Source organism: Rhineura floridana, chromosome 20, assembly GCF_030035675.1.
Source record: "Rhineura floridana isolate rRhiFlo1 chromosome 20, rRhiFlo1.hap2, whole genome shotgun sequence".
NCBI lineage: Eukaryota > Metazoa > Chordata > Lepidosauria > Squamata > Rhineuridae > Rhineura > Rhineura floridana.
The window spans coordinates 4,034,538-4,058,906 of NC_084499.1; the positions used below are offsets into that span (position 1 = coordinate 4,034,538).

At 45.5% G+C, this 24,369-nt stretch overlaps 1 protein-coding gene across 7 annotated transcripts in view; it reads right to left on the reverse strand.

Moving 5' to 3' along the window:
* The window catches only part of STRBP (spermatid perinuclear RNA binding protein), a 105,487-nt gene that overhangs the window by 38,387 nt on the left and 42,731 nt on the right, over positions 1 to 24,369 (reverse strand). For all 7 annotated transcript variants that reach the window (XM_061604549.1, XM_061604548.1, XM_061604547.1 and 4 more), the window contains exons 2-5: positions 20,426 to 20,607; positions 18,066 to 18,286; positions 4,337 to 4,502; positions 815 to 959 (exon numbers count right to left, since the gene is read on the reverse strand). In XM_061604549.1, the coding sequence (XP_061460533.1) occupies positions 815 to 959; positions 4,337 to 4,502; positions 18,066 to 18,286; positions 20,426 to 20,428 (535 nt within the window). In that variant the 5' untranslated portion in view covers positions 20,429 to 20,607. The remainder of the gene's footprint in view (positions 1 to 814; positions 960 to 4,336; positions 4,503 to 18,065; positions 18,287 to 20,425; positions 20,608 to 24,369) is intronic.

Here is a 24,369-nt window from a genome sequence, read left to right on the forward strand (position 1 = left end):
CATGTCCCTGTGCCCAAATGCTCACATGATGTTCCTTTGACATCTTGTGGGTCAGAATTAGTAGGAAAAGCAACACTCCAGAGAGAATAAAACAGGGCTTGCATACCTGGGCCCTCCAAATGTTGCTGAACAACTCCCATCAGCCCCAGCCCTCATGGCCAACAGTCAAGGATGATGGGAGTTGGGAACCCAATAACATCTGGAGAGCCAAACGTTTCCCTATCCCTGGAATGAAAACGATTACTCTTTTAGACCAAGGCCTGTCTTAACAGAGAGATTTTCACACAGAGGTGGGAAGACAACACCAATGAGGGGGCACCAAGAGCCTCTCTGGGGAGTGTATTCTACAATCTGGGGACAGCCATGGAAGAGGTCCTTCTTCTCAGGCCTCCCACCAACGACAAGCCAGAAGCATCTCTTTTAGAGAGCTGTTGCAGCAGGGATAACTTCATTTGCCATGCTGGCATTTTCAGCTGTTTTAAGTGGGCTGCATTTTGAACGACTGTTCACAGTACTGCCGTCGTTAATTTCAGCACGAACCATATTTTTATAGGTGGGCTGCTCCAAAAATGGCAGCCTAGGTACAATCTAACAAACGAACAAACAGATTCAGCTGGGTACACAACTGAAGGTGAGCAGCTGTATTCATGCGCAGCTCCCTCCCAATGGCTGGTGGAATCAGGTGCTTTCGCCCTTCTCTCAACAGATAAACTGTGGTTTGCTGGCAACATAACGAGACAAGCCCTTTTTCACCTGCACAGCATGAGGAGGAAAATTATTAGCAAAACTAGGACAACAGAACTCCTCTCAATACCTTCATCCTTCTTCTCAGCTTCATCCCGGATTAGGGGGGAGGTTAGGGTCACCTTGAGGGTTAATGGTAGCTCCTTTGTGCTACGGATGACGATGGCTGCCTCACCCACATGATGTTCCACGTGATACTTTTCTTCTGTGAGTTTCTGAAACAGTTCAGAATTGCTCAGGTGAGTCACTGGGGGAAAAAACACAATCTTGGCAGAGAAACACATGTCTGTGCTGGCTGAGGTTCATGGGAGTTGTGGCCCATAATACCTGGAGGGCACCAGGTTGGCAAAAGCTGATCTAAGTAATGACTCGATTCTGAGAAACTATTGCGTCACAACAATATTGGAACACTTAAGCAACCTTTATTGCTTACTAGTTTTATTATTGTTGTTGAGATTTTTAATGTTCTAATATAATTATATGTTTTTATTCTGTACGTCGCCCAGAGTGGCTGGACAACCAGCCAGATGGGTGACTAATAAATCTAATAAATCTAAATCTTTTATTTTCCTTCTGGGGATGAAGGCTGGGCCAATATAATCTTCCCCCTCTAGTCCAGACTGCAAACTGGGAAGTCCCCATGATTTAGGCATAGCTCAGGAAAGTCTGCAGTGGGTGTATCTGAGCATCCAGAAGTGTTGGGGAAGCCCTGTTGGAGGCTCAAGTCTTAGAGGCTCAAGAATGACTGTGGGGTAACCAGCTAGGATTCCATGCCCTGCTGCCCAGCAATGTTTTGTATTATGCCCCGTATTCCTGCTGGTACTGCAGAGGGATCTGCCCTCAGTCCTTCGCTCATCCATGACAGGCAACCAGAGAATGTGGTGCTGCAATGGGCAGCTCTTGCTGTGGATTCGTGTCACTCTTTTCCAGGGAAATGTGGGACAACCATGCCAAATGGCAACACAACTCAGCTCCAGCTAACACGAAGCAACATACCTCCTGAAGAATGTGAAGTTTCTCCGGCTCATTTTGCCCACTTTTGATATTCTCCACACATCTGATTTTTTTTTTTATTAAAAAAAGGGGAGAGGACAAAGAAGTCCAGTCCATTCTCCTTCACTATTTGAGCCCCTCACAAAGGGACCACTATAAACTACATATTATTTTATACTTACTTTTCTTAAGAGACGTAGCTCAGTAGCCCAAATGTAGAATTTGCTTTTCACTCTGAGACATCCATGAATTATTTTTTTTTAAAAGTCAGTACTATTACTTTCAAACTGCCAATTAGCTACAAGGCTAAGTTCAAGGTGCTGGTTTTGGTATGCAAAGCCCTCTGCAGCTTGGGACCAGGATATCTGAACGATCGTCTCATCCCTTATATACCCAGTCAGTCACTGCCTATACCATCTTATTAGGAGGTTCATTCTCCACAATGTAGGAATTGGATCTTAAGTAGTGTGGCTCCAACCCTTTGGAATTCCCTGCCCTTGAATATTAGATAGGCGCTGTCTCAGTTGTCTTTTCGGCATCTACTGAAGACCTTCCTCTTTCAACAAGGCTTTTAAGAAGATACCTTGTGTATTGGAATTGTCTTTGAATATGTTTTTTTTTTTAAAAAGATGAGCCAGTTTGGTGTAGTGGTTAAGGGACTACGATCTGGGAGACCGGGGTTCGAATCCCCACATAGCCATGAAGCTCACTGGGTGACCTTGGGCCAGTCGCTGCCTCTCAGCTTCATGAAAACCCTCTTCATAGGGTCGCCGTAAGTCGGAGTCGACTTGAAGGCAGTACATTTACATATGTTTTTAAAGATGTTTTGTTTTTCAGATTTTTAAAAATGTTTTTAGTGTCTTGTCACTTTTTGTTTGCTGCCCTAGGCTCCTTTTGGGGAGGAAGGAGGGATATAAATGTCATAATAAAAAATACTTGTCAAACTTTGTTTCTTTGCATGTTTCTTTATTCATCCTGGCAGCCAGGAAATTAAGAGCTAAATTTGTGGCTCAGTTAAAAATGTGAGGACAGGTCCCTACCCCAAGGGGCATATAATTCAGAGAATAGAAAGAATGGAGATGTGGTTAAGCTTCATTAAAGTAGGGCGGTGCACCTGAACACCACCAATGTGAATGTGTCATCTACATTCATTTCTGTGACATTTGGATATCTGGACATCCTTGAAACTGATATTTTCCAAACTTCCCAACCCAGAGCATTGTGATCCACTCACAGACTTGCAAAGAGGCATCCCACTGAAGGGGTCCAATGCAGGAATGGGGTCAGAATACTGACTATTATTATATCCCACTTTTCCATATAAATATGCTCAAAGTGGCTTACAAGAGCAGAAAAGTGCAAATCACTATTGTAAGCCACTCTGAGGTCACCTGGTGATGAAAAGCGGCATACATATATACTAAATAAATAAATAAATCACTACATCAATAACAATCATTTCAAAAACGTAACAATAGTTTCAAATCATTTCAAGACATAACAATCCAACAACAACTGCAATTGATTAGCTAAACATTATCACATTTAAGGTTGATTTAAGGCTATCAATCAATTAAAACACATTAAATTTATAACATAACATCAAAATAATAACATTCCAATCCAAAAGCGTAAGAAAACTGTTTTGTCACTCCAGCCTTGATGTTAAAGCCTCTGCTGATGGCTGCTGTTATTATATGGAGCCTCCATGTTTAGAGGCAGACTGACTCTGGGCACCAGTGGCTGGCCAACGGTGGGAGAAGGTGATTGCTGTGGCCTTTCCTAAGAAGCAACAGGATGGACGCAGTATGCCAAACTGCATGCTGGGGGCTTGTTTTCTTTGTCTGTTTCATTCATTTATTTATTTATTAAATGTATATCCCAAGGGATAAGGCAGGCAGGTTCACAGAGAATGAGCCCACGTGCAAAGGGAGTCTACCTTCACGCTAGAGAGGATGGTCATCACTTTCATACCCTATTGGGAGCTTCTCAAAGGCATCTGTTTGTCCACTGTTGGAAGCAGAATGCTGGGACTTGACAAAGGTTTGGTCTGACCCAAAATGGCAGTTTTCAAATACTACATTTGGCTGTCAGGTCAAATGAGTTTTCTGGATTTGTAGGGGAGAAGCATGTTGGAAGAAAATTGCATGCTAAGTGGAAATCAGGCAAAACACAATTTGCTTACTATCTGTGTTCTGCTTTCTGTGAACCTGCAAGATTTCAGCACTCTTTTGGTTGCAGAGTTTTGGCTTTTGAACTGCAGTCATCCATCATCCCTGGCATAGCCCTGCACAGTGCAAAGAAAACGATGCTTCCAACCAGTCCCCCTGAGCAACAGGCAGAAGAAACAAAGCTGAGAAAAGCAGGGACTTTGTACCATTTCTATTCACCTTCTCTGGAGAGTAGCCTAGATTTAAAGGCAGAGAACAAGTGATGCATCTTGAAACCACTTCAGGTTTTCCTTGGTGGGAAAATTCAGATAACATTTCCTCTTTGCCCAAAACAGCATTCAATTTGAAAAGCAAAGAAACAAAAAACACAAGAGCAGTGCCTTGCTAAGGTATTCATCACAGCCACAGGCTGCCCTAATTTTGCTCACCTGGATTTGAATGGGGAGATTATCTTTGATGAGAGATAGTAAGGTCTCTGTGGGCTTCTCTTTGCACATAAGAACCAGTTCCAAGTCCATGTCATCTTTTATCAGCAGGCCTTTGGCCACCAAGCCAATCCTCATCACTCCACACAAAACCCGTCCACCTTGGTCCCTGGAGACAGGAAGATTGGCATACAGAATAATAATTGCAGGGATATTGTACACACTCTGTGCATGTGTGTAAGTAAAATATTTAATATTAGACAGGCACCGCCTCTGTTGTCTTTTCAGCACCTATTGAAGACCTTCCTCTTACAACAAGCCTAAATAGAGATCTTGTATGGGAATTGTTTTTCAAGATGTTTAAGATGTTTTTTAAATATGTTTTTCCTGTTTTATCACTTATGGTTTGCCACACTGAGCTCCTTTTAGGAAGAACGGTGGGATATAGATTTTATAAATAAAGTTCTGCTTTGCACTCTTAGCACAGGGCAATAGTTTTGTTACACCCTTGAGGACAGAGGGTTATGAATGATAATGGGGAGGAAATCTGTAAGTAATATGATTTATTTTCCAGAGGTGTAGCCTTGTTAGTCTCTGACACCTTAAAAACTAACTCTGTAACTGACCTTAAGGAGACCATCCTCGATTAAAGGAACTTCAAAGGGAGACTGCAAGGTGACAATGTTGAATTACCACACATCAGGAAGTTCAATGCTATCATTTGTGGACTGCACAGTGGATTTTTATCATATTACTGTGTTAATTGGCTTACCAGCACCAGAATGTCCGTGCTATCAATAACTTTTTTTTTGTAAATGGTCGTTATTAAGTAAGATAATTATCAGATGTAGCTCACAGCATTTCATTTCCTTCTGACCTCAGCTGTTTACAACCCCCGCGCCCATTTTCATGCATTTGACAAAGTGAGCTTTGTCCACAAAATGTTATGCCATAATATACCTGCTATTCTTTACGGTGCCACAAGCCTCTTTATTATTAATATGTATATAGATTTCCATAGAGCACCTTTGAATCTGGGCTGCCTTATAAGAGCACTGATACATTTAGCTCAGTACTGTCAACACTGAGTAGCGGTCGCTGTAAGGAGTATCAGCAGGAGACTCTACTTGGAGATGCTGAGACCGAATATGTGACCTTCTGCATGCCACTTATGTGCTCTACCACTAAACTATTGTCCCTTCCCTAATCATATGCAGTTTTTACAAGTATTAAAATACTGCTTTTGTTGTTTAATTTACAAAAATCTGCTGCTGAATCAGGGCAACTTTTCATCCACTGAAAGTGTTTTTAAATTGATTGCATCTAACCCAGGGATGGGGAACCTGTTACCAGGCTACAACTCCCATCTTCACCATCTCTAACCAATGGCATGCTGGCTGTTGGGAGCTGGAGTCCAAAACATCCAGATGGCCACAAGATCCCAAACCCTGATCTAACTAATTAAATGCTGCATCCCTGACACACATACAGCACCAAACAATGTGCTGGCTAAGGCTGCTTTCTATTACAGGCAGCACAACCCTATGATTTTTTATTGGCAAGAAAGTCCTCCTGTGCTCCATGGAGCTTACTCCCAGGAAAGTGTGGATTTGGGCGCAGCCTAAAAACAGTTTTTGCCAGCGCAGCACCATCTGTGGTTTCTGACAGAGTGATCTATTTTTCATCACCACATGATGAATTGAATTCTCAGTTGTCTGGATACCATACTGGTCACTGACCAAACACAGCCAAATTCTTCCTTAGGAGGTTCCTGGAAATATTCTTCTGATTTTTTTCTTCATGGTGGCTAAACTGTCCAAACAAAGCAATGAGAGTCAAGCCCATCTTCCTTGGAGGCACCTGGAAAGGGAGGCTGCTTTCACCCATCCACGCAGCTTGCTATACTTTAAATGGACTCTGCTAACCTTTAAGCCAGCCTTTCCCAACCAGTGTGCCTCCAGATGTTGTTGGACTACAACTCCCATCTTCCTGACCATTGGCAATGCTGGCTGAGGCTGATGGGAGTTGTAATCCAACAACACCTGGAGGCACACTGGTTGGGAAAGGCTGCTTTAAGCTGTAGAGAGTTTAAAAGAGCTAGAGTATCACACAGTCATCACAGCCAAGACTGGCTCATTTCCCTGTCAGATCCCTGAGGAAGGTACAAGTTCCACAGATTATCTCATTAGGGACTGGAATGCTCTTCCAACATGTAGGGTGTTTTTCAAGGGTAGTTGGTATTGGGACCAAGGCTCTCTGTACTCAAATAACTTCCCAGAATTAACCACTGGGTGCCAAATTCAACAAGTTTGTTTCTAGTCCTTAAGACTATCGGGGGGGGGAGTGTGGACAATGCCCGGCTTATCAGGCTTCAGCAACCAGTTTACTATTAATTGTTATTATATTTTTTATCCTACCTGTCCTTAAAGGAGTTCAGGGTGACATACAATTTATCCTTAAAATAACCCAGTGAGGTAGTTGAGGGTGAGTAGCTCAAAGTCAGTCCAAAGAAAGCTTTGGGGCGTTTTGAACCTGGGCTTTTTTGTTATTTATTTATTTGTTAGTCACTTGTCACCCAGAGGTGACTCCCCAGTCCTAATCCAACACTGTTGCCGCTACAACTTGCTGGCTCTCAAAAGAAGGAGCCAAGATAGGATCCCTCACAGAAAGCAAAGACTTGGTTCTCCGCTGCTGCAGACCGAATAAGAACACAAGAAGAGCTTGCTGGGTTAGGCCCACCCAGTCCTGCATCCTGTTCTCACAGCGGCAAACCCGATGCCTCTGTGGAACCTGTAAGCTGGACCTGCGAGCACAACAGCACTTTGCCGATTTGCAATTCTGAGCAACTGGCATTCAGAAGTATACGGCCTCCGACCGTGGAGGCAAACCGCAGCCATCATGGCTAGTCACCAGGAGAAGAAGAATCAATCAAAACGTATGCAAATATTCTTCCGGCAGATCTACTGCTAATAATCATCCATGCTTCCTTCTTAGCTTATCGTGCGGCAGGGTGTCGTTTTAAGCACAGAATCTAGTTTCTCAAACTAAACCATGAAGCACTGGGGGAGGGGGTCTGTGAAATGGTGAATGCCCACACCTACAGCAGACAGAGGCAGCACTGCGGTGATGCAGGGTCTGCGCTACTGAAGACATGCAACATGCAGTGAGTCACCCCCCCCCCCCCCGAAGGGACCCTAGGCAGGATGCTGCAAGCCACAGCTAGATGACAGAGAAGCTTGTATCTTGGCCTTTTGTACATTGCTTGTGGTGAGCAGTTTGGGCCACCCTTGTGCGACGGGGGCAAGTGGAAGGGCATAGCAGCACTCATGCAAAAGCAGTTAAATTTGAAACTTCCAACAAAATATCCATTTGCTCCCAGTCCGTGCAGACTCCTGTCCGCAGCAGCAGGAGTGAGATGCAAGCTAATCTCAACATCTGCCTCCACCCCAAAATACAGTTAGAACAGAGGCCACATTTTGAAAGGGGAATAAGCTGAAAAAGTTTGATAAACAGTGACGAGAGAGACAGAGAGAGATTGCATTAATAAACAGCTTTGCTCAGAGAGACTCCCAAATTGATTCCTTCCCTCAAAAATTCAGGCCAAGTGGAGAGAAAGCTTCTGTTGCCTCCCAATGGGGAGAACCGCACAGCCAGCAGGCAGGATCGGTTGCCTTGCTCGTTTTGCAACCAGATGAGAACTCACGGTGTCCTGCTTCTACTGCTCAAAGGCTTCTTCCAATCACGCCACATTTTCTGCTCTGCAGAAGCTGAGACGTGGACATTCCCTCTCCTTTCAGCGCAGCAGGCAAACCTCAGCAAAAAAAAGGGGGGGGACCCTTACCCACTGAGCAAGCTTTTCATTATAAAGCTCTGCAGAAAGAAATGAGATTTTCGGGTGGGGGGAGACGGAAGAGAAGAAAAATGTCATGCAGCAACACAGGCCCAACAGGCAAAACAACTGGCCTTGATGCTATTCTGCAACACGCTATTCTACAGTCGACCAGCTCTTTGTGGGAACATCTGGACACAGACGTTTGCGCGCACGCACACACAAAAGTGCCCTAAATTTAGAATGAGCTCATGAAAAATCCGGCATACAAAACCAGGAAGAAAAGATACGCCAGGCTGCTGGAATTTCTCAAATAGCACTTCATGTAAGCCAAGAGTTTACACCAGTTTGTTAAAAAAGCAATCAGGGCCTCATATATTCCCCGTCAAAGAGAGAAAAGAAAAAGCGTTCTGCCACAGCAGCTTGAGGGAGAGTTGCAAACGACGAACTGTGGGAGGGCAGACAGGCAGGCGGAAGCAAGGAAGAGTCTTGCTTGGAAACTAACTGCAACTAGCCCCTGGCTATTGCGACCAGCATCCAGGGATGCTACTTTTACCTGCTCTCATCTTTGCTGACAATGCCAGAGTCATTCAAAGCAATTTATTATTGTTTAATGCCATGCTCAGATATGCCGAGATTTACATGATCCTTATGCAATTTCAACTCTCTTCCCACGAAGGAAAAAAATATCACATAGCTGCCTGACCTGACGCAAGAAGTAGTAAATTCTAGAGAGGTAGTGGGCTCTCGGACACTGGAGACCTTCAAGAGGCAGCTGGACAGCCATCTGTCGGGAATGCTTGGATTTGGATTCCTGCATTGGGCAGGGGGTTGGACTTGATGGCCTTGTAGGCCCCTTCCAACTCTACTATTCTATGATTCTATGAAATGAGAAAGTGAACAGGAAGTGAAGGGCTGGTTTGCACACCAACTAAACTATAGTTTCGTGTGATGTGAATAAGCAGAAACAAGCCACAGCAAGTCTCTGGCTCACACTCTCACATGGCCACGAGGAGGAGTTTGGAAGCTTTTGTTTCCACATTTCACTGACCACACCTTGTTGTGTCGAATGAAGCCCATCGAGGGGTTAACTAACAAGCCAGCTTCAATAACTACGGCTGGTGTGCCGAGCGTTTAGTTGCGCCTATTGCGTGATGGCGTAGGTGGAAAAGGAGGTTTACTTTGCCACTTTCATCACATCCTCAAGTAGCCGGCCAGCAGAGATATTCCACGTGGTGACACAACTGACATTAGCCCTATGGAATGGAGTATTGTAACTATTGAAGGCTTCCCGTAACAAATTTGCTAGGCGCTTTGAGGATAAAATAATGCGTCCCCCATGCTCAGCTGCATGTTATTATTATGACAGAGCAACGTGAGATGCACAACACATCATGATGTCCGATCTTGCGAGATCCACTTCAGTTGATGTAGACTGAGGATGTGGACAAGGAGCTTCTACTGTTTTTGATGCACAACATGCTTTTTTGCCCACCATGGCGGGATGGTTGGCCGGGGGTCCCGGAAATGGTTAACATGTCTTTGTAAGGTATATACATGACCTTGAAGGAGGAGGCAGCATGGATGCTCCTAAAAAAAGGCCTCTCTGGACTTTCGAGGTACTTGACAACTACCTCCCAGTCACAAACACCCCTTTATTGGGTACGGTGCTTGAGAGGGAAGTGGAAATCGAGATGCAGACACTCTTGGAGGAAGCAGATTATCTTGAACCATTTCAGTCTGGGTTCAAGCTCCGTTTTGAGAAAGGATCAGCCTTGGTTATCCTGATGAATTATTTTCTTCACAAGGGAAAAAGGGGACCATTACCCTGTAACTCATGCTTGATCTCTCAGTGGCTTTCGATACTGTTGATTGTAGAATCTTCCTAGACTGCCTCCATGAGTTGGTGGCACTGTTACGAAGTGGCTCCTCTCTTAGTTACAGAGCTGAATTCAGAGAACAGTATTACATGTCTGTCCCGTGGCAGTTGTGCTTTGGGATGACGTAGGGTACTATTTTGTCCACAATGCTATTTTAGATTATAATAATAATAATAATAAACTTTTATTTATTAGTCGCCCATCTGTCTGACTTAACGGACACTCTGGGCGACGTATACAATATAAAATACAATATCCACATATACATAACAATCACAATATAATATCAAATCATCTAAACCATCCTACACTAGTACAGTATAAAACCTAACCCACCCCGGAGATCCCGTAGGCCTGCCTGAAAAGCCAGGTCTTTAGGACTAGGCGAAAAGTCATCAGGGAGGGGGCATGCCGAAGGTCAAAGGGAAGCAAATTCCAAAGGGTGGGGGCCACGACCGAAAAAGCCCTCTCCCTGGTCCGCACCAGCCTAGCTGTTTTCACCGGTGGAACCGAGAGAAGGTCTTGAGAGGCTGATCTTGTTTGGTGGCATATTTGATGATACTGGAGGCGTTCCTTCAGATAAACTGGGCCGGAACCGTATAGGGTTTTAAAGGTTAATACCAACACCTTGAATTGGGGCCGGTATACAACTGGCAGCCAGTGTAGCTCGATCAACACTGGGGTGATATGGTCCCGGCGACGGCTCTGCTTTATTAAGCGTGCCGCCGCATTCTGTACCAGCTGGAGTTTCTGGACTGTCTTCAAGGGTAACCCCACGTAGAGCGCATTACAGTAGTCTAATCGAGAGGAGACCAGAGCATGTATTACCCGTGGGAGCAGATGTATAGGAAGATAGGGTCGCAGCCTCTGTACCACATGAAGTTGGTACCAGGCTGCCCGGCTCACTGCAGAAACCTGAGCCTCCATAGACAGCTGGGAGTCCAAAATGACCCCGAGACTGCGGACCTGGTCCTTCACGGGCAATCTCACCCCATTAAGCACCAAAACATCTCAAAGCAACAAAGCTATATGAAGCCAGTGATGATATACCATGTTCTTTTTCTCTATTATATCTGAATCAGGAGAGGCTGTGACTGTTCTGAACAGTTGTGGATTAACAGCTCCCAGGTTTGGATGTGGTTACACTCAGTCTGAAGGAATAGGTATGTAGTTCAGGAGTGCTCCTAGATCCATCTTTGTCACTAGAAACCCAGCTCTAACCACCATGCAAGGAATACCTATTATCAACTTAGGTTTGTACACCACCACAAAGCAGGGATAGCTTGGCCACCATGATTCATATGTTGGCAACCTCACGACTGGACTACTGTAATGTGCTCTATATGGGGCTTCCCCTGAGACTCGCCCAGAAGCTGCAGCTGGTCAGAACACTACAGCCAGGTTGTGTGTCCAGGTATTCCACTCAACAAGACCTATGCTGAGGGAACTGGAGTGGCTGCAGATTAGGTACTGGGCCATGTTCAAGGGTTTGTTGCTGACATTTAAAGCCCTGAACAAGCTGGGACCGTCCAAGTTACCTGAAAGACCGCCTGCCCCTGAACAGACCTATAAAATAATTTAGAATAATTCGGGAAATGTTGCTTGTGGCACCATACCCTACAGAGTATCACAGGTCAGTGACACAAAAATGGGGATTTTCCACTGTAGTCCTTCCCACTGCAACACATGAAGCATCACCCAACAGTGCTTCAGACGTCTTGCAAAGGCACTTTTTTTTTTGCGCAGGCAACCAATGTTTAGTCTCAGAAACGAGAGGTGTTGGCAGCCCAATCTTGCCAACTAGCCACAGCCTCTGACCTCGGCACCCTTTCTCCCACCCCAGATTTGTGAGGGGCGGTCGTCGTTCCTTGGTAGTAACGGAAAGGCACTCCGCACCTGCCCCAGCCATCTTCTCCTACCTTGGGCATGCCGATGGTGTGGTGTTGCAAGCAAGTGGAAAGAAAATGCAAACTGAGGAAGGACGTCTTCACAAAAATGCCGATCCACTGCCACAAGGTATAAGGGTGACCATGAGAACCTTTTAAAAGGCAGGTTAGACAGAAATCACAGAATAAGAGAGGTCTACTCAACAGCAATTTGCCATGACAGAGAAATGGCAGTTCCTACATTTAGGACAAGGTGGTTGGTGCCCATAGAGACTGGCAGGGCAGAAGCAGGGAGACAACCGCAGCTGGCGCCAAGCAAGCGACAAGCGAAGTCAACTCATTACAGTTTTGCTCCCATCCTCCTCCTCCTCCTCCCTGCTGAGCTCTACAAGGGCAACAGTCCACTGAGGAGGAAGAAGGTGGGCTGCTTGTAAGGCAGAAGGTAGACAGGCAGGCTGGCCAAGGACAGACTACGATTGGTGGGGCAGCACCCCATTCGCCCTAAGGAAGCAGCCTCCACTGCTTATTATTATTAATAATAATAATATTATTATTAAGGGGCCGCTGGGGAGTGGAGGTGTGCCTTCCTGCCCTGCTTATGAACTGCTTATGAACTGCCCAGAGGCATCGGGCTGTTCGCTGTGGGAAGTGTTGGAAGTGGGGCAAGCGCAAGTCCTGTTTGGAGTCTTGTGTTCACATTCCAGAAGGAAGATAGAGTGAGGGTCCTCCAGCTGGCTAGACTTGCCTACCTTTACCTGTGTTCTTCTCTACCTAACTTCCTTCTGTTGTAAACTGATATGCTCAGGGAAGCTGACCTGCCCCTCCTTCCTTTGTCTTTTCTTCGACTGTCCAAGGAGAGAGGAGATATCTCTGTCTTTGCTCTCTCTCCTGAACCACGTCTGAGCATTGCTCCTCCAACTTAGCTAGTTAGTTAGAACTAGGTATGCCTTTCCTATCTACTATGTATTTCTATAAATAAAGTAGCTTTTCTTATTTTACTAAGTCTTAAGTCTCAGTGATCTCAATGCAGGGTAAACGCCTGCTTTCTTAGGTAAATACACACACTGGCACACACACAGCTCTGACTGTTGAGGATATCTGCATATACAAATTTCCATAACAAGAAGTAGGGTACTGACTACCCGGGTCACAGGTCTGGCCAGGCAGGGCCCTTCTTGCATCCTCACTAGCCATGAAAGCCAGGAGCGTTAGGAAGCTGCCTTATATCATTCAGACCATTGGCCTATCCACCTGAGCGCTATCTAGCTGACTAGCAGCAACTGTCCATGGTCTTGGACAAAGGTCTTTCAAATCCTTCCTGGAGTTACCAGGGATTTAACTGGAGATGTTCTGCATGCAAACCATGAGGCTCTACCACTGACCTCTGGTTGCTCCCTGTCCAGAGGAACAGCCCACCTCTCAGAGTACTGATATCGGAGAGGGATGCTGCCCTGCTTACTGGCTTCCCAGTGACGCATCGGGTTGGCGGATCTGGAAAGCAAGACAGAGGAGCAGCTGGGTCTGATCCAGCAAGGTTCTTTGGATGGTAGTGACTGTGCACGATACGTGCAGGATTTAATCAGACTGAAAAATAGAGGAGTGACGAGGAGGAGGAGGCCAGCTTAACTAAAAGTTTTGATTCTGCTTGGCATTACTCCAGGAAATATTAGTGTGCCACAACAGGAGCAAAGCATACCTTACAAAAGTAAAGCCGCCATGTTGGCTCCATGCAACACCCTCAATAGCAGGCCAGCCGCGCGCAGCAATAATTCCCCACCCCAGTCTGTTAATATATGTGTAGCAGCACTAAGGATTACCCAAAATCCCGGAGGCAGCCCATTTTACTACTGACAGGCAGGAGGGAATCACATTAGCCTAGAAACCTATACGGTTTCGGCCCAGTCTATCTGAAGGAGCGCCTCCAACATCATCAGGGATGCCGCTCAACAAGATCAGCCTCAAAAGGCCTTCTCTCTTTCCCACCAGTTAAAACAGCTAGACTGGTGAGGACTAGGGAGAGGGCTTTTTCAATTGTGGCCCCCACTTTGTGGAATTCCCTCCCAAATGATCTCCGCCATGCCCCCTCTATGATGAGCTTCCGCCGGACCTTGAAGACCTGGCTCTTCAGGCAGACTTTTGGGGTGGGTTAGGTTTTATTATTATTGTTGAGATTTTTAATGTTTTAATGTATTTGTATGTTTTTACTTTGTACGTCGCCCAGAGTGGCTGGAGAGCCAGTCAGATGGGCGACTAATAAATTTAATAAATAATAATAATAGCTCCATTAGAGAGCCCTGATGAGTCCAGATACAGAGACGGCAGGTATGAATTGGGCTGTCCCATGGGCACAAGGAGGATGCCTTACTACTGTTCTGGAAACTTATTTTATTGTACAGTACTTTGTTCAGAAAGCACCTTAAAATATTACTGTTGAGAAAACACACATGTGCTATTTTGTGTCTCTCTCTGAACTCCAGAGACCCCTCCCAGGTATCAAAATGGAAATGCTCAGATGGTGCAATTCTATCAGTTCTCTCTCATTCTCATTCTCTCTCTCATATATACACACTCTCACACACACACTCACACTCTCACTCTCACTCTCACACACACTCTCACTCTCACTCTCACACACACACACTCTCACTCTCACTCACACACACACACTCTCACTCTCACTCACACACACTCACACACACTCTCACTCACACACACTCACACACACTCTCACTCACTCTCACTCACACACACTCTCACTCACACACACTCACACACACTCTCACTCACTCTCACTCACTCACACACACTCTCACTCACTCACACACACTCTCACTCACTCACACACACTCTCACTCACTCACACACACTCTCACTCACACACACTCTCACTCACTCACACTCACTCACTCACACTCACTCACACTCTCACTCACTCACACTCTCACTCACTCACACTCTCACTCACTCACACTCTCACTCACTCACACTCTCACTCACTCACACTCTCACTCACTCACACTCTCACTCACTCACACTCTCACTCACTCACTTGCACTGGTGCAGCACTGCAACCACGAAACATTGATTTATTGACTCAACTGCAGATACTGCGTGGGCACCCGCTTACTCCATGCAAACACTTTGGGCTGGCAAGAAGGAAATGCATTTTAAAATATTAATACGCGAACACACCGCTTCGGACTGGTTAACATGAGCGTCATTAATTACAAGTTGAGCGGGCCGGAGGAGAGGAAAAGCAAAGGCAGTGAACTAGTGTTTTGAGACCACTTAGGCAGCAGTTACCAAATCAATCTTCTCTTTTAAGCATAGATAATTTGCTTTGCGTGATTACCCATCCATCTCTTCTCTCACTTCATCATTAGTGCATATATACTTGCACGACTTTAAATACTAAATGCTCGCACCAGCCCTAAAGTCCAAAGCATGTTTGTTTAAAAAAAAAAAAGGCAAATGAGAAAGCTGGCAGTTGCTCCAGCTGTTTTTCAAAGCCCTCAAGCCCTGGCCAGGGTTAGAGAATCAGAAACCAGTATAGCCGGAGGCAGCCGGTGCAGGACACACTGCAACAGATGTTTTGGGTGATCTGTCATCACCACAGATTCACCTTAGCAGAGGCCGCCTCTCCTGGCTAAAAGAGACATGGATTCTAAGCTCACCCACGGCTGCTAAACTGGCAGAGGCACAAAGCCACCTGCCTCAGCAGTTAAGGGTGCTTCATGGCGCTTGATCATTTCTTCTACTAGTAAAGAGCTCCAGCAGCTGAACTGCAAACGATACCGAGTGACTCTTCCAGACTCAGCAACCTTCCAGCACTACAGCCTTGCCTCATTTGACCTCCACACACTCCCCAGTTGGCAGCTGCAGGAGTCTTGTTGCAAGAGGCAAGACAGATAGATGTTCTATTCCTTCATAAAGGGAAGCAGGAACGTCCCTGGCCGATGCCCTCTCCCTATCACGCTGGTGGGCAACTGCAGTAAGCCACAGCAATGAGACCTTCTGCCTCCAGCCTCTCATCTATAGGCAGTCTTGGGATAGCTCCAAGGCACAACTCCAGTATTTTCCCTTTGGCTCAACCAAAGTCCTGGCCAGAGCTTGGAAAAGTTACTTTTTTGAACTACAACTCCCATCAGTCCAATCCAGTGGCCATGCTGGCTGGGGCTGATGGGAGTTGTAGTTCAAAAAAAGTAACTTTTCCAAGCTCTGGTCCTGGCCAGGAAGACCTCTGGAGTATCAAGGAAGCCATTTTGTACAGAACTGCCGGCCCATTACAAAGCTTTACGGCAGGAACAGAAAAGCTGCGGCTGGTCTCCAGGTTCCATTAGCCACCACTGCCAATGGTAAGACATGATGGGATCCTGAGTCCAGGAACATCTAGAGGCCCAAAGGTACCCATCCGTGCATTAGGAGAACACCACCCTGGTCTGTATGGCTCTCACCTTTCCCAGCACTAAGCCAGCCTCATCCAACCTAGTGCCCTCCAGATACTGTTGGACTCCAGCTTCCATCATTCCTGGGGCTGATGGAGGAATACAGTCCAACAACATCTGGAGTCCACCATGTTGGCTACCCCTAGTATAAAAGGCACAGATAAGAAGCAAGCATGGTGAAGAAACAGGAAAGAAACTTATTCTCAAAAGTCCCTGAATCAAACTCTAGAGGAGAGAGAAGTAAAATTTCGCCCTCCAGTTATTGCTGGACTACAGCAACTATGATCCCTCACCATTGGCCATGATGGCTGGGGCTGATGGGAACTGGGAGTCCCTCATCATCTGGAGAGCCACCGCTTCCCAACCCCTACTGTAGAGACAAGAAGCATGCTTAAGGTAATCTCAAAATTGGATTACTACAATGTGTTCCATGTGGTTGGTTTGGAAGCTGCAGCTGGTGCAGACGCCAGCCGGATTAACATTCCGCCAGCATGTAATACCATTACTAAAAAGAACTCCACTGGTGGCCAATATGCTACTGGGCCAAGTTTAAGGTTTGCTACTAGCGTACAAACCCCTAAATAACTTGGGACAAGGAGGCTTAAGAGATCACATTCTGCCCTACAAACCTGTCTGATCACTGAGATTGCCAGGATGAGGCCCTCTTGGTAGTGCCACGTGATCCATAGATTCATTTAGTGGCTACTCGGAGAACTGCTTTTAATGCTCTGAGGAATAAGCTGCATCTTGAAGTTAGGACAGGCACCAATCATTTTGTTTGAAACCCTGCTCGAAACTTTTTTTTGGTTTACCCAGGTAAACAGTCTGCGTGTCTGTGTTGGAATTGCTTTTAATATGTTCTCTTAAAAAGCCTTTTTCCCCCTAAACAATATGTTTTTTAACCCTTTTTATTTAAGATGTTTTAAAGCTTTATTAAAGAATGTTTTTAAAGTTGTTTTGTTTTAATGTATTTTAAGGTCTGGTTTTATTATGTTTTAAAGTGTTCTTACTGCTTTTGTTTGCCGCCCTGGGCTCCTGCTGGGAGGAAGGGTGCGATAGAAAGATTAGATAGAAAGATAGAAAGATGATAGATGGATGACAGACAGACAGATTTCCAGAATCTTGATGCAACTACAGTTGCCCACTGATCTTTGTGCATTCTACTGGGTGGTATTAATTTAATTTGTTTTGTTTTAATTTTGTTTGTATATTTTGTAGTGGATTGTTACTATGTCTATTGGATTTTAATCTGTTTTTATCTTTTTGTACACCGCCCTGGGAGCTTATTGCTATAGGGCGGTTTAAAAATGTAATAAAATAAATAAATAAATAAATAAATAATATTATTATTTTATTTCATGTATACCACTTTGAGTTTTCTCTGAATATGAAGCAGAACAGAAGGAAACTGTATTCCTAAAATGCACTCAAGCATTTTGTGGAACCCACTTCTTGCTTGCCCAGAATGTGTCTTGCTTCTTTGATTCTTAAGGGCCAAGAGCAGCACAGGACACCTCTCTGCCCCGCACCCCCACTCCACTCACCCAGCCTCCCCAAACATCAGCGTCAAACAACGGCACTAAAAGCTCACGGGTGGCCCTGGAACCATCCTACATCTAGCGCTTCTGGAATGGGGAGAGAAAGCCACCTCCTTTGGGGCTTTGCTCACCACAAGGCTTTTAATCCACTCACTTGCTATTGCCGCCGTCCGCCAATTCCTCTTTGCCCTCCGTGTTGCCCTCTGCCCTGGCGGACTTGCTCATTTCATCCATCCAATCGGAGACCTGCTTCAGGGCACACTCCACTGTGGAAACCATGTTCTGGACAGCTTCAAGTTCCTCCGGAGATGGGTATATGGTTGAGTGTTTCATCATCACGTGCCGGTCATCGTTTGCAAATGAACGGATTGATCTCTGTTGAACAGAGGGGTAAGGAAGAAAAGGGAGAAGGAATCAACACCTATTAATTTATGAAAGAGGATGAGGATATTATTTGCAAAACGGAAATGGACTGCCTTCAAGTAAATTCTGACTTATGGCGACCCTATGAAGAGGGTTTTCTTGGTAAGCAGGATTCAGAGGGGGTTTACCATTGCCTCCCTCTGAGGCTGAGAGGCAGTGACTGGCCTAAGGTCACCCAGCGAGCTTCATGGCTGTGTGGGGATTCGAACCCTGGTCTCCCAAGTTGTAGTGCAACATCTTAACCACTACATCACACTATTTGCAAAAGGGGATTTCAATCATGCAGAAAGGACATTTTGGGATGTCACACTTCTGACTTCTGTTCCAAAGGCAGCAGAGAAACAACACCCTCCCAAGCCTGAGAAGGCTGCTTAAAAAACAAACAAACAAACAAACTAGAGATAAAGTTCAGTAGAAACTGACTGACCCTGTAGCAGGAATCTGCCTTATCCTGTGTCAGACCATGGATCCGTCTAGCTCAGTATTGCCTTTACTCTCTGGAGATCTTTCCAAGCTACACCTGGAGGTGTTGTGAACTGAACCTGGGACCTTCTGCACGCAAAGCAGGTGCTCTGCTAATGAACTATGGCCCTTCTCCATAGTATGAAGTACTACTTTATACATCAGTTATTTAAGAAATTCACTACCATAAGATGTGGCAGCGATCACTGGCGCTGGCAGCCTTAGAAGGGGATTAAGACATATTTATGGAGGAGGTGGCGGTTGTGGTGATCTCTCAGTAGCAGTTAGTCATGACAGCTAAATGGAGCCTCCCTGTTCAGAGGCAGTCTACCTCTGAATGCCAGGCACTGGGGAACAGCAGCAGTGTGCTACTATCTTTGTGTTCTGTTTGAGGGTTTCCAGGAGTCATCTGGCTAACCACTGTTGGAAGCAGGGCGCTGGGCTAACCAGTCTTTCCCAACTTGGGGAGCTTCAGGTGTTATTGGAAGTCCCAGCTCTCATCAGCCCCAGCCAACATGGCTAATAGCGAAGGATGTGAAATCCAACAATATCTGGAGGGCAGCAGATTTGGAAAGCCTGAGACAGGCATTTCAACACGATCCAAAAGGACTTTACATTCTTAAGCAAATGTGGGTACAAAATTGCTAGAGAAAGGAAGTGACTCGTCCTGATCCCCAGCACACCCACAGGTCAATTAGCCACCTTCTCCTGCCTTGGCCACCTGTCCAGGAGAAGCAGAATGGGCCCTCAGGGATAAAACAAAACAAAACACTCCACTGCCCTGTGGAGTATGAATCCCCAGGCTGCCTCTGACTCAGATGAGCCTGCAAATATTCAATCTTCTTGAAACCTTGATTCCCTCTCACGTCTGAGCTGGCACCCACAACTTTTTTGCTTTCCACGCTGCCTCTGAGCAACAACATTTGGAGAACCACAGAAATCCATAGGTTTGGGAAGCGTTCCCTTCAACTGACCTGCAGGAATTCATTAACTGTGTGTGTGCCACCAGCCTTCTGCCCCCTCCTGCTCCTCAGTCATTGGTCCAAATATATGTTTTAAAGAAACTGCAGAGGACTGCAATTGTGCAAGCTCAAGAAGGCTGCACTCTACAATCAAAGGAGGGGGTGGGTGGGAAGCAGCATCCCTGGAATACCATATCACTGTGATATGACAAGTGAGTTCAAAAAGACGTTCCAATCCACAGCAGTGACTTCACCTTGCAGAAGGGCAAGGCAGGGGGTGGGAGGTGAAGAAGGGTATCAGCCTTTAGTTACACAGCGCAACAGAGTTCAAGGTTGCCCAAGCCACTCTCTCAAACTGCTCACTGATGCCACTTCCAGTAGGGGGAAAAAAAGTTATTTATGAGCATCCCCTGCGCCTGCACTTAATAATTCATACGCTGCAGCATCCGTGCTCTGTGGTTTTGATGAGGCCCCGGCAATAAATCAAAATCTGTTTTGCCCTGCTTAAAAGTGGTGCCAGGCCACCCCTTAACTCAGCAGGGGTTCACAGCCTCTCCTCCTCCCACGCAAGCTGTTTTATAGCAGGTTTGCTACCGGGCCAAGAAGAGAGGTGTTCCCATGGCCTCATTTCTGCCTGCTCACTCCATCAGCTGCGGCTGGAACCTACCATGGCTGGCTGCAGCGAGTTTCAGCTCTGCTGCCCGTCCCCTTTCTCCTTCTCCCTCCTCCTGGGTGTCTTTGCTAGGCACTGTTTCCTCTGCCAGAACCTCCACATAAGCCTCTCAGTCTCTTGACGGCTCAGGAGGTCACACAGGTGCAGTGCTCCGGGAGTCAGACTCTGCAGCACACCTGCAAAAGGCACCGGGGGGGGGGGGGAGAGAACATGCTTCAGAAATAGAAAGCAGACGTTGAGAGTAATAGATTGGAAACAGATCTGAAATGTAGGTGGTGACAGCAGCCACAATATTTTCTGTGAAAAGCAGAAGCCACAACTGAAGGGGTCGAGGTGGTTATCCAGAACTGAATTTTTCTTTTTTGGGGGGGGGGGGAAATCTGGGAAAATTTCTGCTGTCCCAAAATCATATGATTTAGCATGTTTGACTTCTGTTCAATAAACAAAACTAACAAAGTATTTCCTATTATCGTTATGTGCTGTATAAATATCCGAATTCTCCCCACCACAATAGACAAAAAAGTTGAAATGAAATATTTTACGGGGACGGAGCAGAAGGAACAATCAATAAAGTGCACTTAGTGCAGTTTAAATGTTATTTTCAAATAAATTCAAAGCTTTATTTAGAAATTAGTTTTAGTGGAATACTTTACAGCATGTTTAATTTTACTGATGCCTATTGGATATCGCCGTAGTATCAGCATCGATGAATGCCTGTCTAAAAATGTTTTTAATAAATTCCTGTCAGAATCAGTAAATTATCATTCTTTATATGCATACATAAATACATAAGCACACACATATATATTCACTAATAGGCAAAAAAAACCCTTGAGGTTTAAGAACGTACCTGTAGCCCACAGCTATTCTATCAAACTTTAAAAAGCAGGGAAATTGGGCAGCTATAGTGAATGCACCAGGGGAGCCGGAGACCTGACCTCCTTTTTAGGCTTTTTTTTTAAACTTTTAAACCGCAGAAGATGAAGGTCAGAGGATGGGGCAAGCTCAGTAATAGGATTACAGGTACTCTGCGAACATGGCTGATTTTAAATGAATTCCTACAAATTATGAGAAAAAGTCCAGCAGGGGTGTTTCTCTTTCTCTCTTCTTACACTTTGAACTCTCAATTCTCTCTGACTGTTTTGTGTATCGCCATGAAAATTTAGAGGGTTGTTAAGCAAGCATTTCTGAGTTCAGGACTATAAGATTTGTAAGGTTCTGTTTTGAAATGAACGTAAGGAATCATCAGAATGGCATGGGAGCTATTTTCAATTTAACATTGCGGAATGTGAAAAATCCATGCTGGCTATCTTATACAGCCACTCTTGTGGCTGCATAATACCCACATACGTATCTGGATCATTTACCTGACATTTCAAACAGAAATGCCCTGAGAATGTTGGGGGAAGTGAAACCAAACGTGGATCCTTGAATTTTATTTGTGCCCTTATACCTGCTGCCTGTTTTTAATCTGGAAGGTGTGTATGTCTGCAGACCACATTTCTAATCTTCTCAATTGCCCCATTTTGTCCTCAAGTTTGCCCTCTCCTTCTCTCTCTCCCTCCCCCCTGCCCCCATATTTCCCAGTGCTGAATTTATAGCTGGGGGAGGTTGTATCTGTAAGTCCCTGATTTCAGCAGACCTGCTGAACTGGGATGGGGAGGTTGTGCCTGCAAGTAGCAGCCAGGTATGTTTCATTTTGTGTAAATCTGTGTCTCCCCACCTCCGGTTAATTGGTGGAATCCTCTGTGTGCAGCCTTGGCATGTCTGCCTGTCTCAGTGGGACACAACGGTTTAATTATTCCCAGTTGTGGCCCAGCTGCCAAGAAGGCCTTGCCTGCTTTCAAATCACTCCTCCTGTCCCAGCATTGTTGCAAGACGTTTAGTAACTCGACAAGAAAGGCAAGATGGTTTGATCAAGAGAACCCCCAATGGATTATTTTATATTCGGGTCAGCAGAGTGTGCAGCACCTGTGAGAAAGGAGAATTCCATCTTAGCAATCAGCCTTTCCCAACCTTGGGGTCCCCAGATATTGCTGGACTACAGTTCCCATCATTCCTGATCACTGGCCGTGCTGGCTGCAGGGGCTGATGGGAGTGGTACTCCAGCAACATCTGGGGACCCAAAGGTTGGGAAAGGCTGAACTAGGGTTTGGTAAAATAGACTGTACAAGGGCTGCATTCCGATGCACTTTTGCTTCACTCCTCCCTTAGGACAGGGGTGGGGAAGATTTTTCAGACTGAGGGCCACATTCCTATCTGAGCAGCCTTCCAGGGGCCACATGCCAAGGACAGGCAGAGCAACAAATGTACATTTTACCTTTGTACAGTTTGCTAGTTTCTACACCCACTCACACACCCCTCTCCATCCTTCTTCCAGGCAACCAAGAGGTGTTCTCAGAGTTCAGAGACTCAGCCCAGGCACGACAAAACAGTCAAACAGTGCACACAGCAGGGCTGGCGTGTGGCCTAGGGAGGGGGGAGGAGGCTGAGGAGGAGTGTGGCCTGAGGACCAGAGAGAGAGGCTTTTGGCCCCAGGCCTGAGGTTTCCCCATCCACAATTTTGTATAGTATCTGAACCTGGGGCTGTGCTTTGTTTCTCCCTAATAAATAACAATTGCTAGTCAGCCTTAAGCCATTGTTGTTGGCTTAATGATCCTGATTTGTTTGGGAGAAACAATCTATCATCCTGGTTTCAGGTGTCACACTGAGATCATGAGAAGAGTGAAGTGGGGTTATGCTGGACTAGATGGCCACTGGCCTGATCCAACAGGCTCTTCTCATGTTCTTAACTTACTAACAGTGATGTGGGTTTTCCAGAAAACTTTGAATTAGATTTTTTTTTAAATTCCTATGCAAATTTACATCAGAACTTTTTCAGTTCACATCGGAAACTATTCTGATGCCTTAAGGGGTGACCTAAGCATACTTATTTTACTTGTATTTAGTAAACAAAGCTATAAATTCTGAAACTGCCAAACTTGCCAACTATTGTATTTGCAATTGGCATCCGTTCATTGTTACTAACGAACTTATATATTGGAAAAATTTTCCAAGGAAAAATAAAGCACTGGAAAATTTTCAATTTTGCAAGTTTTCCACACCACCTCACTGCTTACTAAATCATACTCATAATTTTTGACTTAGAAACACATGTGAGCACAGCCCACATACAACCCTATGGGCAATATTTGACCAATGGAATTGTTGGGTGACACAGTACTCAAATACAGAAGCTTCTATATTCTGAGGAAGCAAAAGTATACAAGGATAGGCTCAAAAGCTGCCTACGCAACTTCTTTTCTCCCTTTTGTAATTTGTTCCATGATTTTTTTTGCATTGAAAAATCAAGTTAAAACTGATTTTTAAAAACCCAGCTCATTTACGAGAACTTTGAACACGCTGTTGTACAAACCGGCAAAGCTCTTGGCTTGCCAGACAGATTCCAATTCCACCCCCTACTCAAGGTCCAAATCTTCCGCCTAGCCTTGACATCCCTCCAGCCAGAATGCAATACCTCTTTTATTATTATTACTTTCCTGAGTTCTAAGCTCCCTACCAGCACCAGCAGCCTTGAAGCTCCCTTGCTGCCACTCCTCAGTGGCCACATGCCAAAGACAGATGTGGAGAGGATGACGGCTGAGCCGATTCCAGTGTCTTGCTAAATTCCACAGCACAGAAGATGCACCTGTAAGCCACCCCACGATCAAGACTTACCTCCATCAGGTATTTGGGATACACTGAGTCCTAATGGCCTCTTTTGAAACCCAAAGTAGCACGTATATGCTCACAGGCACACCTCAAATTATCAGATCTTTGCCACACCAAGAAAACTAGATTCAGCAACCTATGGCAATTTCGGAGAAGCAACAACAATGCAGCTTGACAGAGCCTCTGTGCTTTGCTAGGAAGGAGGACAAGTCTGACAGGTATCATTG